At 41.8% G+C, this 14,966-nt stretch overlaps 1 protein-coding gene across 2 annotated transcripts in view; it reads left to right on the top strand.

The window, feature by feature from the left end:
- The window catches only part of GGH (gamma-glutamyl hydrolase), a 32,603-nt gene that overhangs the window by 4,371 nt on the left and 13,266 nt on the right, over nucleotides 1-14,966 (top strand). Inside the window, exons 1-4 of one of the 2 annotated variants that reach the window (XM_002710524.6) lie at nucleotides 1,238-1,706; nucleotides 5,297-5,411; nucleotides 11,314-11,364; nucleotides 14,665-14,749. In XM_002710524.6, coding sequence (XP_002710570.4) covers nucleotides 1,598-1,706; nucleotides 5,297-5,411; nucleotides 11,314-11,364; nucleotides 14,665-14,749 — 360 coding nt within the window. In that variant the 5' untranslated portion in view covers nucleotides 1,238-1,597. Of the gene's footprint in view, nucleotides 1-1,237; nucleotides 1,707-5,296; nucleotides 5,412-11,313; nucleotides 11,365-14,664; nucleotides 14,750-14,966 lie in introns of those variants that run through there. The other variant, XM_089335308.1, reaches the window with a different exon arrangement.

Here is a 14,966-nt window from a genome sequence, read left to right as displayed (position 1 = left end):
AGCTGAACCTGCTGTGCCACAGCAGTGGTCTCTAGAACTACTTTTAAAATTCTGTATTTTATATATGTTTTCCAAATCTATGTTCTCTTTAATTTTTCAAACTGTATATGAAGTTTTAAAATGCTATCATTACCAAATTCATTTTTTCCCATTAATATTTTCATTAATTCTACTGATCACAAAAGTTGTGAACATGCATACTTGTATACTTTCTTATGAGAGTATATAATATTCTGCCTTTCACAGTGACATTTTTACTACACCTGGAGTTCATTTTTGTGTGTAATGCCAGGTAAAAATTCAATTTTTCCTTTGTGGATTGTCAATGCTCCTACACCTCAAATTCATATTTACAAAGAATCCTTTGTCTACTCAATTATGCGCAAAACCACTTTTGCAGCATCTCTAATCACATCCTTTGGGGCTCATCTCTCACCACACCCTTTTACAGTAATATTATTTTCTTGTTAAACCAGACTTACTGCACTTACTCTCCTTGAAAAGCACCCAAACTTTCCTCTGATTCATTTTCTTTTTCATATTTCCGCACTTCCTATTATTTATCCCTTGTCAAATGGTAAACCTCTTGTGAAAAGAACATTGTCCAATTCATCTTGTCGTCAGCAATGTTACTCAACTAGGTTTTCCAATATTCAACCTTATTCTGAATTTAACTTGGCCTTTATACAAAGGAATACACTTGTTACAAGCTATACGAGTATTTCATTTATTTAGGAACCCTCAAAACGCTTTGGACCTACACTCATCACTTGTGTCTCTGGTTATTGGAGAATTTATGGTTGTCAGTAGTTAGCACAACATCGTTTATCAGGAGACATCGTTTGCGGGTGTGGCCTGCACCTGCTCTTTGCCAGAAGGAGTAGGCCCCTCCCTGACCCAGTTCTGCGGTGAGGCGCTGCGCCTGTGAGAAGGTTCAAGTCCGCTGGCTGCTCCTTTACCTCAGGACCCGCGGGACACCTGGATCCCCCCCACAAAGTGTGAAAATTACCTCCCAAGTCTCAGTCTGTCCTTACATGGAACGCTGGAGTGTCAAGCGCTGCTGCCTGCATCCCTAGAGAAGGGCCCTGACCTTTTAAACCGGAGCTACGGATGGCGCAAAGTTCTCTGTCGACTTCTAGAACTTCTCGTCAGCCTCGCTGGCTGCTTGGTTACCACACTCCGCTAGGCGGAACCCAGCGCTTTCTCCTCGAAGACCCGGGCTGGCCGCCCAGGCTTCGTGGCGGTCACGTAAGGTCCCATCGACATAACAGCTGAAAGGGACGATTCCGATTCCGAGGACGCGGAAACCACCCGGGGCCCGCCCCAGGCGAACCCGGGGGTCTCCACAGCCGGGGCCAGGGTCGGGGAGCGCGGGCCGAGCGATGGGGCGGGCGCGCCCTCCGCGCTCCCTGAGCCGCTCGCCCCCGCCCAGCGGCCGCCGAGCACGCGCGCCAGGACTGCATTTCCCATAGGCCCGCGCGGCGCTGCGCCTCCCGCGCCCCCGGCGTGTGATCCAGCGGCCGGCTGCTGCCGCCGCAGTCCCGGCGCGCCTGCAGTGCCTTTGAAAGGCGGCGGGAGGCGGGAGGCGGCCGGCGGGATGGCGAGCCTGGGTCGCCTGCTGTGCGTGCAGGGTCTGCTCTTCTTCTGGGCGGCGAGTCTTGGGCTGTCCAGACCTCACGGCTCCGCCGACAAGAAGCCCATCATCGGTAAGAAGGATGGGGCTGGGGGCTTGCGTGTGGCGGTTGGCGCCCCCAGGCACTAGACTCCTTGGAAAACCGCTGGTAGAGGGTTACTGTGCGAGTGCATTTCTTGTACCAGTAAGAAGCCTTGCCCGACACCTTTGGGCTCTCACTGAAATGTAGCAGAAGCCTGATTGATTTCCTTGCACTCCTAAGGCTGTCAAAACTGGCAAGGGGAAGAGTGCACGGTGAGAACTTCTGCGGGATTTTGCTTTCTGGTGCATAACTGGGAATTTGTACTGAAAGAAACATTTTCTTTTTTGCATGCAGCTTGTAATTTCTAACTGGCGCCTGTAGATTCTGCACATGCATTATATTTATTTAAATTTCCTTGGTTGCTGGCGAATTTTAAGTTACCATGTATTATGCATATAAAAATTGAATGTACTTTAATCAGGAGATTAAGGTTCTGTCTTGGACTTTGTCATCTTCAGCATCAGAGGACAGCCAGCAGCAATTATGATGATCCTAGTGTCACTTCTGTTTGGTGTTAAAGGAGAGCATGCAATTTTTCATGTCCCGCACATTTGGAACATAGAATGCCTTATTCCATATAGTTATAGTGATAGTTAGATTCTATAAGAAGTTAGCCCAAATACAATTATATGTAGTGAGTTGTCTTTTGTGGGTCCAGGGAAGAGAAAAAAGAGGAAGAAAGAGCATGGATTCATTTCCCTTTTCTAGAATTGAGAGTAGCCGAGGTCAAATATAGAAAAAGAGAGCCTGCAAGGTGGCATATTGGGTTAAGCCACAGCCTGGGGCACTGATTCCATTCTCAGCTGCTCTGCTTCTGATCCAACTCCCTGCTAATGGCCTGGGGAAAGCAGTGGAAGATGTCCCAAATGCTTGGGCCCCTGCCACCTACATGGGAGATCTGAATGAAGCTCCTGGTTCTGTACTGCCCCAGCCTGGCCGTTGGGGCCATTTGGGAGTGAACCAGCAGATGGAAGACCGACCAACCTCTCTCCCCCACCACCCAGTCTCTCACTCACTCTGTACTTAAAAATCTTCAAAAAAAAAAAAAAAAAAAAGAATATGCTTTTGATCACCCTGATCTAGTTAGACAAAATATTTAACTGAGCACCTAGTATATGCAAGGCATTGCAATAGGAAATACAAAGGATTCAAAGACATTTGAGCCACAAAGATTGTGAGATGGCCTTAAAGCAGGGGTGGAATTCTGGTCACATGATGAAAGACAGGGAGTGTAGCCTGGCTGCTTTCCATGGAAGGTAAGAGTGAGTATTTGTGGGAGGAGGAGAAGGTGGAGCTTACTCTAATGGGCTTTTCTGATTCTTGTGCCTTGTATTCCTGTGATGCCCCAGTCTCTGCTTTGTAGCTGCTTTCTTGCCAGCCCCGTTCCTCTCTTTCCATGGCACTATTTTTCCTAGCCACATACCATTTTCCTTAGTGAAGACAATCTTTCTGACCAGGGAGGAGATAATTTTGGTGAACAAATGTTGGCATTTGACATATGTTAAGTGAATACCTGATAGATAGCAATCATTTTGAGGAGCTCAGAATACAAAACCAGCTGATTTGTGAGATGGCTTTTCCTGTTAGGTGGCCTGCAGAGACCTTGAAGATGTTCCAAATGGTAAATGTAGGTAAAGGAACTCACTGGACAGACATATTTTGATGAATTCTGGATGCCAACAGTTCCGGGGCAAGGGTTTTGCTGGTGAGAGGAGGCCAGAGAAATAGGTGGTTGCAAGGAGGAACTTCACAGTTTGTTAAAATTCAGGAACCTGGCCAGCGCCGTGGTTCAACAGGCTAATCCTCCACCTAGTGGTGCTGGCACACCGGGTTCTAGTCCCGGTTGGGGCGCCGGATTCTGTCCCGGTTGCCCCTCTTCCAGGCCAGCTCTCTGCTGTGGCCCTGGAGTGCAGTGGAGGATGGCCCAAGTACTTGGGCCCTGCATCCCATGGGAGACCAGGATAAGTACCTGGCTCCTGGTTTCGGATCAGCGCGATGCGCGGCCGCAGCGCACCGGCCGCGGCAGCCATTGGAGGGTGAACCAACAGCAAAAGGAAGACCTTTCTCTCTGTTTCTCTCTCTGTCTCACTATCCACTCTGCCTGTCAAAAAAAATAATAATAATAAAATAAAAATAAAAATTCAGGAACCCAATGAAGTGCTTAAGCAATGTTGTGACCCCAGCTGATATCTCCTTCTGATCTCATTTCCTATTGCTTTCTCTCTCCTCTTACAGGGCTCTAGTGGATTTGCAATGTGGCAGGCACTCAGCTGACTCATGGGCCTTTACACTTGCTGTTGCCTTGCCCTGAATTGTCCTTCCCTTGGATTTCTGTAAAGGGCTAACTCTGGAGTCCTGGCTCCAATGCTATGTTCTAACTTCTTGTGGATGGCTTGCTGAGTCACCTTGTTAAAGACATTGTGGTCGGCTGGCGCCGCGGCTCATTAGGTTAATCCTCCGCCTAGCGGCGCCGGCACACCGGGTTCTAGTCCCGGTTGGGGCGCCGGATTCTGTCCTGGTTGCCCCTCTTCCAGGCCAGCTCTCTGCTGTGGCCAGGGAGTGCAGTGGAGGATGGCCCAAGTGCTTGGGCTCTGCACCCCATGGGAGACCAGGAGAAGCGCCTGGCTCCTGCCTTCGGATCAGCGTGGTGCGCCAGCCGCAGCACACCAGCCGCAGCGGCCATTAGAGGGTGAACCAACGGCAAAGGAAGACCTTTCTCTCTGTCTCTCTCTCTCACTGTCCACTCTGCCTGTCAAAAAATAAAAAAGTAAAAAAATAATAAAATAAAAAATAAAGACATTGTGGTCCCCTCTGTAGAAAGGACACTCCCTCCCTTTCCTCTTCTTTACTTTTTCTTCTTAGCATTTACCGTGTCAGCCATTACACCACACATTGTATCTTTTTATCTTGTTTATTGATTACCCATTCTTCTTTCTACATCTTGAAATTAAAGCTCACAGGGCACGGAGTTTTATTTTAGTCACTAATATGCCTGGCATAGAGTGTGATCCAACATTACATTGAATGAATGAAAGAGTGGTGATGGGGTAAGACTTGTTTTCACGTGGAAAACTCATGGGAATTGAAGGATTCCTGAAGAAAGGATGTATAGGGACCTTTTAGTAGTCAAGGGAGAGGGAGGAAAGATGTTGGTTGCTTGGATTAAAGTGGTGTGAGAGAGGTAGGTGGAAGATATTGCTACTGTTTTGCTTTGTTGTCTAGGAAACAGCATGTCTCTGAGTGCAAGTGAGAAGGGAGTGGCCCCTTGTAGATTTAAGGATCTGTGCTCTGGGCTAGGTCCACAGTGGGTGAAGGATGCTGGTACTGTTGTGAACCCACATTGGGGGCTCATTGGCCTCACTGAAAAGGGTGAGAGAGAGAGGAGTAGGCTCCTTGACACTAACATCTGCCTTCATCATTCTTTCCCCAAAGTCTTTGGATGGTCTAGCAAGAGATGCTTCCTGTTTAATGCTGTGGATTGAAAGGATAAAATAGTGATGTTATCATTGTGATGTGCTTTTGTTTGTGAGCAGGAGAAAAGGACTTTGCAGGAAATGAAAACTTTTTTTCCCATTTTTTAGGAATATTAATGCAAAAATGCCATAATAAGGACATGAAAAGCCTTGGAAAATACTATATTGCTGCATCCTATGTAAAGTATTTGGAGTCTGCAGGTGCAAGAGTTGTACCAATAAGGTATAGTATTTTTTTATGCTGTACATAAAAATTACTCTGTTGTTAAAATTTTGTTTTATTTATTTGAAATTCAGAGGGAAAGAGAGAGAGAATTGATCACCTACTATTCTTTCCCCAAATGTTTGCAACAGCTGGGGCTGGGCCAGGACAAAGCCTGGGAATTGGGACCAATCCTGGTCTCCCTTATATGTGTCAGGACCCAGCTATGTGAGCCATCACTTACTGCCTCCCAGGGTATGCATCAGCAGGAAGCTGGACTTGGGAGTAGAGCTATGGGATGTGGGCATCCCAAGTAGCATCTTAACTGCTGTGCCATTCAGTTGCCCCCAAATTACTGTCTTTTACTTATATAGTTAATTCTTTTTCTTCTGTCATTATATCATTTCAGTAAACTAACATTACATCTGATTTTTGCCACAAACCTGATGCTTAGAGTTTCTCATTAAATTTTTTAACACATGTATCTGTTACATCAATAGAGGTGTGTTATACACTGTAGTATCAAGAGTGAAATTAGTTTCCTTTTCCTTTATTCTTGAAAAGATCATCCTCCTAGGCACCATGAAAGTAATAGAGTTAAAGAATATGCAAATTAATCAACCTTATTCAGTGTTATTAGGATAAGGAAACAATGAAGTGATTTTTTAGAAGGTGGAAAATATTTGCACATGCTACCTGAAAAGTTCATAAGTTACTAATGCTGCAGTGTTGCTTCAGTGCAAACTGTCAGTATTTTTGTGATAAAATAACCCAATAAAAAAGATTTGTCTCATATTTTTATATGAACGGAGCTGAATTCATCTCATGGTTTCATTTGGAACTACAAAAAGTATTTTTAAGTATTTAGAGTAAACTGTCAGTATATTTTATTTTTAGCATGTCCTAGCACCCTCAACTAATTCATTATAAGTGATGTTGCACACAAGGTACAACTGTTTATTCTGTAAAACCTGTTTCCTCATTAAAAATTATACCAAAAGTACTATTCAACTATGGTATTAATAATAACTCATGTGCAATTATTATAATTTTGAGAATTATAACATGAAATCGTCTCACGTTTAGATTTTTCTTCTTGTTTGATTTTTCACATTTAACTTACCTGTCTCTACTCTAGGATAAACATTTGCCTTTGACTTTAGTCTTTAATTTTTTAGTGGCAGATTTAGTTTTTCAAATGAAGTCTTATTTGGAATGCTGATAATGTCAGAGTTTTAGAGCTGTGGAAGAGGCTCCTGAGGATTTTTGGCACTGGGTTTCAAAGTTTGGTCACAGATGCTTTTCAAGGCAAGCTCTTCTGTTAGGATGTTAGTGCTGATAGTGTGGGTGGGTACCAGGAAGGCAGGCAGGTAGACCAGTTCAGGGACTGTTGTGAAGTGATGAAGGCTTGACTCAGAGCAGTGGTTGTGGGACTGATATGTAAATATATAGAGATATATATTGAAATAAGCAACACATGATGAGTAATTAAATGAAAGGGCATATGGAGGAGGTAATAAATGAAGAAGACAGAGGTTTTGAAACGGGAAATTTTGAAACCTCATGTCTTGTGAGATACTGGTATTTATGACATACACTGAAAGTGTGACTGTCAGCATTTAAGTTAGTGTGCTGCTTGGGTCCCTAGAGTTCATTTAAGATAGCTTGCTTGGCATTAGAATCATGTGCTCCTGTAAGAACAGTGTAACACAAGAGGCTGAATCCAAGATTAGTTTGGAAAGCTTAACCTTCCGTAAGAACGAGACAGAACTGATCACACTGATGATGTTAGGTCTGTGTGTGAATTGTGGTTGATGGGGCCAATTTTGCAATTTGGGAGGGAAAGAAAGAGGAAGGTGGGAGGTGTAGGCAAATTTCTGTAAGTATAGAAACGTGTCTTTGGTGTCCTCTGCCTTCTTCCTGCTACCTTGTCTTGCAGGTATTGGCGCTCTCAGGTTGTCATAGATTCTCACTGTGGGATTACTGAATCACATTGCTTTCTTGCATTCTGAGAGGTGGCCCATGGACTTCTTTTGTTTTAAAAATGTGTTTAGTTCACACAACATTTTAAAGCATTTGCAAATCAGAAGACCTCATAAAAGTGAATTTCTTTCTTCCCCTGCAGACAGTTGAATGGATCTGATTTTCATGAGGCAGATGCTGTCCACTGGTGACTGTGCCTGCTCCTCCTTTTTATTCTTCAAAGACTCAGTGCCATTGTCCATGGTACCAGGCTTCGACATTTTTCTTTTATTTAGGGAGAGAGAATATTTCTCTCATATCTTGTTAAGAGGAACTTTTGTTTTAAGAAACATCTGACAGCATACAAATGCTATTTGTGTTCAAAAAATGTGACCTGGCCTGTTCTCTCTGTCAGGCCCCTGAGATTGAAGGGTTCATGACCTGCCTCCCCTCAAACAGGCCACTTAATAGTGATAAGTGGGGCCCGGAAATTCAGTCATGGACAATGTGGGGGCACATGCAATTAGAATTAATGAAAAGGCAAACCAGCCTGCATGGCCTAGGGAATACTGCTGAATGCTCTAATTCCAGACAGTAGTGCTTGCCCGCTCAGTGTAAACACTGGTGCAGAGGATTCTCAGTCCCAATTGTTTCCTCTTTTGCTGCTGCAATCTAGGGAGGATGGGCTGGTGGAACACCCTGAACATGTGCACTCACATTTCATTTCCCTGTCACTTCCCAAGGGAGGGCTGCCTGCCAGCTTATTGTCCATTTAGGACAATGATAAGCGCTGTGCCTGAGTCACCCACGGCTCTGTGACCCTTTGCCAGGAAGAATTTACTATGAACTTGGACTTGCACAGTTTATTTGGATGTAGGGGAGCGTCTAGACAGGTTTGCTGGCAAAGCATAGCCAAGTTCTGAATGTGACATATTTCTGCTTACTAATGGGAGAGGTGTTCTAACTCCTCACGAACTTTTCCTCAGGGCAGGCATGAGCTGTGGCTGACATCTCATCATGAATTTGCTCTTTTTGGAACAAGTTTATAGGGCATGTGCCTTGTTATTCTTTTGTAGAAACAGGTGACTACTAAATCTAAGAGAGTTCATACAAGGATTGTACAACATGTTGGGATTTTCCCTTGTGCTTGCATTTTATTGAACTTTTGGAAGTGCAAATATAACTGAGCCTCAATTAAAGGTTGTTACTGATGAATCATATCAGTTTTTTTATTTTTCTGGAGAAAAGGGATAAAATCTTCAAGAATGAGATGATTGTTAGGAGACCCCTCAGGCTTGTTTGATCTAGGATGCTTTGGGCAGGTAGGTATATGGTATGTCTGTGAAATCGGTCACCCTGTCACTAGATCTGAACTGCTCTGGCTTTTGAATACACAGTGGTCCCCAGACCATTGCAACTGACTGATGCCTCAGGACCATGGTATTTATGTATATAGTTTTTATCTGTTAGAGCTGCCTGATTCTTGCTAAGCTAGGAATGGCAGTAGAGTTATTTATGTAATTTTTCCATAAAAATACTAAGTATGCTAAGCAGTCTTTTTTTTTTTTCAAGGATTTATTAATTTTAAAGAGTTACAGAGAGAGGTAGAGATAGAGAGAGAGGTCTTCCATCTGCTGGTTCACTCCCCAGATAAGCTGCAACAGCTGGAGCTGGGCCGATCCGAAGCCAGGAGCCAGGAGCCAGGAGCCTCTTCTGGGTCTCCCATGTGGGTGCAGGGGCCCAAGAACCTTGGCCATCTTATAATGCTATTCCAGACCATAGCAGGGAGCTGATCAGAAGTGGAGCAGCTGGAACTAGAACCGGTGCCCATATGGGATGCCAGCGCTTCAGTCCAGGGCTTTAACCTGCTTTGCCACAGTGCCAGCCCCCTAAGTAGTCTTAATTTCTTTTATAGCTCTTGGCTAACAGAGAAATTACTGTTTCCAAAATCTCATGGTCTTTGATGTTTTGCATTTTAACACATACTTCAAAAATATCACCATGTTCCTAAAACAGTAATTATGAAATCTATGAAGCCTGTTACTGTAAAGCTGTATAATTCTGCATTCATTGGTATGGACTTACTTCTTTTTTTTAAAAAAAAGATTGATTTATTTATTTAAAAGTCAGAGTTACACAGATAGAGAAGGAGAGGCAGATAGAGAGAGAGGTCTTCCATCTGCTGATAAATTCTCCAGTTGGCCACAATGGCCAGAACTGCACTGATCCAAAGCCAGGAGCCAGGAGCAAGGAGTTTCCTCTGGGTCTTCCCTCATGGGTGCAGGGGCCCAGGAACTTGGGCCATCTTACATTGCTCTTCTAGGCCACAGCAGAGAGCTGGATTGGAAGTGGAGTAGCTGGGACTCGAACTGGCACATATATGGGATGCCGGCACTGCAGGCTGCAGTTTTACCTACTATGCCACAGCGCCAGACCCTGGACTTATTTCTAAGGGTACAGTTCAAAAACTTGCCATGGGATGCCAAATCCCCATAAGTGGGGTGTGAAATAAAGCATTTTTTAGTGTTAAAGTGATCATATAAGTAGGATTAAGTGTTTGGTAATACAAATATAAAATTAAAAAGGTGTGACTGCTCTAACATGGGTATCAGTCCATACAGCAGGCTCAGAAAGACAATCACTTTAAATAGCACTCTGACCTCAGAATCAGCTCTTGAGGAATTCAGATCTGGCTGAAAAGCCCGTGAGAACATGTCAGACATGTAAAGCTAAGAAACTGTGGTAAAAAGTGTCTCCTACGTGAAGGATCTCTGTGGGTGAGACTCCAGGGGAAAGAAGTGATCATCAAAGAAGGATGTACTTTTCTCTGAAGGGAGGAGAGAACTTCCACTTTGCTTATGGCCTTGTCTAAATACTGACAGAGTTTGTGGATTCAAAAGGCTTCCATAGCCTAGGTGGTTCATGTCAAGAGCCTCAGTTGATCACTGATGTCATATGTAAGAGTGTTAATTGTTAAATTAACAACAGGACTCACTGAGCACTTACTCCCCTCGCAGGACCTCTGTCCTCAAAGAGTTGTATTATGAGAGTTAACAGTAAAACTCGTTCTCAAAGCTCTACTTTGTATTAGTGTATTAAGTGGAGGATAATCATATGTCTCATAAGTGTAGATAAGCCTAAGTGCCCAATTCCATTGCCTGTTTCCTTAGGTGCTTCTTCAATTAGTGATAAGACTTGTTCTCAAGAAAAAAAGTATATTACCACAAAAATTAAAAGAAAAATAAGAAAGGATGGGAAGGAAGGGGTGGGAAGTGTCATGTCATTATGTAATTAAAACTGTATGTATGAGATTCTTGAAATTTGTTCCACTCATAAGTAAAAAATTAAATTAAAAAATGAAACCATAAATAATACTTAATTACATTAGGTCACAGAAAAAACATGTTTGGGTATCTTATTAACAAAACACGGATATAATTACATGGCCATCATGTAGTTTGAAAAAATGCCTCTAGGAAAGGAAACATTGTGTGGTATTAAAGAATCATCTGGCTTTTTAAAATTAATGCAGCCAGTGCTGCGGCTCACTAGGCTAATCCTCCGCCTTGAGGCGCCGGTACACCGGGTTCTAGTCCCGGTCGGGGTGCCGGATTCTGTCCCGGTTAACCCTCTTCCAGGCCAGCTCTCTGCTGTGGCCAGGGAGTGCAGTGGAGGATGGCCCAAGTGCTTGGGCCCTGCACCCCATGGGAGACCAGGATAAGTACCTGGCTCCTGCCATCGGATCAGCGCGGTGTACCGGCCGCAGCACGCCGGCTGCGGCGGCCATTGGAGGTGAACCAACGGCAAAGGAAGACCTTTCTCTCTGTCTCTCTCTCTCTCTAACTGTCCACTCTGCCTGTCAAAAAAAAAAAAAAAAATTAATGCAATGATTTCATTTGGAAGTTTTTTCTCCCCTAAGTTTCAGAAATAGGTGTTTTATAACTGTTTTTATTGTTTCCAGGCTTGATCTTAAACATAAAGAATATGAGAAGCTTTTCAAATCTATTAATGGGTAAGTTGGCAACATTGAATTGATGCAGTGTTTGAGTGTTTACATATATTTCTGCTTTTGCAGAGAAGTACACATAAATATTGTACATGTTTCTATGTAACTATCACAGAGTGATGCAACTTTAGTATTCTGAGTTGTTTTATAGGAGGTATTTTAGGGATGCAAAAGTCCTACAAAAGGGAGGAGGCAGGTTAAGAATAAATAATTGCTCTACACGAGTCATGTATAATTTTATTTTAGTGTGTGACTAATTTTTGCTTTTTACATGCTTGTCTTAGATGTTTTGGAGCCACTTTGAACAGCATAACATACTGCTTGCTTCCATCCTAAATCTGAGGATACTGATTGGTTATCTTTCAGAGGTAGTTTGATAGAATTTGGAAAATTTTTCTCTATCCTCTGCCTTTACCAAAAAAGATATACTTGGTTGGTTTGTAGAAGATTTTTAATCATATGAAAAATTGTTCATCATTACTCTCAATTTAAGGAATGAAAGCTGGTTAGTCATTAAGATCATTTTAATTGTTAGGTTAGCAACAATTAGAAAATTTGCTAATATTCTTTGGTGAGGGTGGCAGGAAACAAGTATTCTCACTAACACCTTAGAAGTATTAGTGGGATTTTAATTTATATAGTATTGGGGGGCAATTTGCAATGTCTATTGAAGTTAGAAACTCATATCACCTTTGAGAAAGAATTTTATTTTACTAATATATGAACCCACATCAAAAATTTGTGAGCAATGTACATTATATTTCAATTCCATTTTCCATGAACTTTGAAAAATACCCTGATTTTATCCATACTGCCCACCCTAGCCCCTTGAAGTATGACTTACGCCCAAACGTATGCACTGTAGTAGTGTCTGACAGTTCCCCAATTTAGAAGTCATTAAAGTTGGGAACGAGGGAACTAAAATAAACTGCATTTAATAGAATGCTATGCAGTAGCTCCAAAATGAGGATAACTATTGATGCTACTTTGGAGCACTGTTGTGAACAACATTATGTGGGAAAAGAAAGGTACATAATGGTATTTATGTTTCTCATTCACTTTTGTTTTAATGATAGGACTGAGGAGATCTACATGATGTATTTCTATCAAATCAACCCAACAGATTTTCACACTCGTTGTTTTTATTGGGAGTCTTCCAAGAGGGAGTCTTTGTAAATATATTTTTAGAAGAGCTTTATTATTATTATTTTACCTTTTTTTAACCTATTCATTTACTGCCTTTCAAGAAAGCTGTGTTCAGAAAATCATTTGCTGTTGGTCCTGTTCAATAAATATTTACTGGAACATGAGTTCAGTTTGGTTAAACATTTACAACACCCAGTGTGTGCAAGGTGCTTTGGCACAGAAAATGAAAGCTAAGTTCTGGAGAGAATATGATGGCTGAGCCTCAGAAATACACCTTTTGAGTCATTTCATCCCTTCTCTCTTTCCACCTGCATTCCTATTGGAAAGGAACCTTAAGTATTTATACTTTGGGCAGAATACATATTTCTGGTAATCAGCCTGTCCAGATGTCCACTGTGCCTTCAGGGAAGACAGCAGTGGCTCTTCAGCTGATAAGGGAGTCGCTTTTCTATCTTCCCTACGTATTCTCTCTCACACAGGCACCTACTTGCTCTGGAGCGGAGAAAGCCAGGGACCGCGTTTATGGTGTTTGATTGTCAGAAGTCAATGAGCAGTACTCTAATGCAACTTCTAAACACCTTTATTGAGCTCCCATGACACAGTGGCCCTCATATTATCTTGTGGGGGAGTACAGAGATGAAAAGAGACCCTTGTTTCAGAGGTATTTGTCATCTAGGAAAGACAGTTGAGTTTTATGTTATAAAAGGATTTCAGCATTAGGTATATCAAATTTGCTCAGAGGTGGCTTTTAAAATATTGTGTTAGTGGAAAGAAGAACTGCTTATGAGTCTTCATGAAGCACTTTTAATTGTAGGGTTTTCTGCATGGCTTTGGGGCACATGTTTTACCAAACAGATATTTGTATGTTTTTTTTCCTAGACTTTGATCCTCCTAACAGCAAAAACTGATCATTTTTGTCTCTCAAGGCTGGAACTAAGCCTGACCCATGGGAGAAATAGAATATATTTCTTGAATGAACAATAGTCTTAAAAATGATATTTTACATATCTTGAATTCATAGTGAAATATTTTCAAAATTTTATGATATTTAAACCAACTTTTGTAACCTCTTCTGAACATCCTTATTTCAACACCTATACTAATTTTTAAGTTAATTATAAAAGTTGATATAGAAGCATAATAAGTTTTTTCTATATTTTACCTTTATAGACAAAATAAAATAAAGTCAAATATGTGTGACTTTTCTTTTTTTGTTGTTTTTTTTCTAGAAAGTTCATAGTTTTTGTTTTCAACATTTTCTGATTCTATACTTTTTTTATAAAAAAGATTTAATTTATCTACTTGACAGAATTACAGATAATGAGAGGGAGAGACTGAGAGAAAGGTCTTCCATCTGCTGGTTCACTCCCCAAATGGCCTCAATGGTGGAGTTGGGCTGTTCCAAAGTCAGGAGCTGCTTCTGGGTCTCCCACACGGGTGCAGGGCCCAAGTACTTGCATTATCTTCTACTGCTTTCTTAGGCCACAGCAGAGAGCTGAATTATAACAGGAGTAGCTGGGACTCAAACGGGCACCCATATGGGATGCCAGTGCTGCAGGTGGAGGATTAACCTACTGCACCACAGCACTAGCCCCTATACTTATTTCTGAATTGATCTCAGGATGATGGTCTTAATGGCATTTAATTATAACCTAAATACTGTTTTATAAAGACCAGTTTGTTCTTTATGGTTAGAAAAGTAATTTATGAACTAATACCCACACACAATTATGGAGCTGAATTTGACAGCACTAATCACCTTAATATAAACCTAGCCATAGATCTGGACTTTTGTTTGTCTTTGATTTCTTTCCAAAACACACAGTTTTAGAACTAGCTTTACAGTTAACTTTCATAATACAAATCAAATCATTGATGACACTCTTCTGCCCCTTCCCCTTTATTGACCTTTAATTTTTCCACATTCTCTTTAATTCTTGTTTATCAAAAAAGTTTTGGAAGAATATGCCCCAAAGTATTTTTAACTGCAGTTATTTCTGAATGTTAGTGTTTGTCAGTATTTTATGTTTTTGTCTTCATTTTCTAATTTTCTGTAGTACTTTCCTGCTTAGGAAAAAATTGTTGTAAGATGAAGAGATTGTTTATTTTCTATGGTGGGGGCACAGTTGGAGGAATGTACCTTATCTGATATTGTTTCAGAGTCCTTTTCCCTGGAGGAAGTGTTAACCTTGTGCGCTCAGACTATGCCCATGTGGCCAAGATCTTTTACAAGTTGGCTATACAGGTAAATATCAGCTGTTTCTTTCTTTTTTTTTTTTTGGTTGGATAAAATTTTTTAAATTAATTTTTAAAGAAATACAAATTTCATAAGTACAACTTTAGGAATCTAGTTATTCTTTCCACCATACCTGCCCTCCCACCCACACTCCCATCCCTGCCCCTCCTCCCTCTCCCTTTGCCAGTTTCATTCTCCATTAAGATTCATTTTCAATTAACTTTGT

The sequence above is a fragment of the Oryctolagus cuniculus genome, chromosome 6 (genome assembly GCF_051225735.1).
Source record: "Oryctolagus cuniculus isolate XC-2025 breed Fujian yellow rabbit chromosome 6, ASM5122573v1, whole genome shotgun sequence".
Taxonomy (NCBI): domain Eukaryota; kingdom Metazoa; phylum Chordata; class Mammalia; order Lagomorpha; family Leporidae; genus Oryctolagus; species Oryctolagus cuniculus.
The sequence above is the reverse complement of the archived record's forward strand: the minus strand, read 5'-3'. Positions and strand labels throughout refer to the sequence as shown.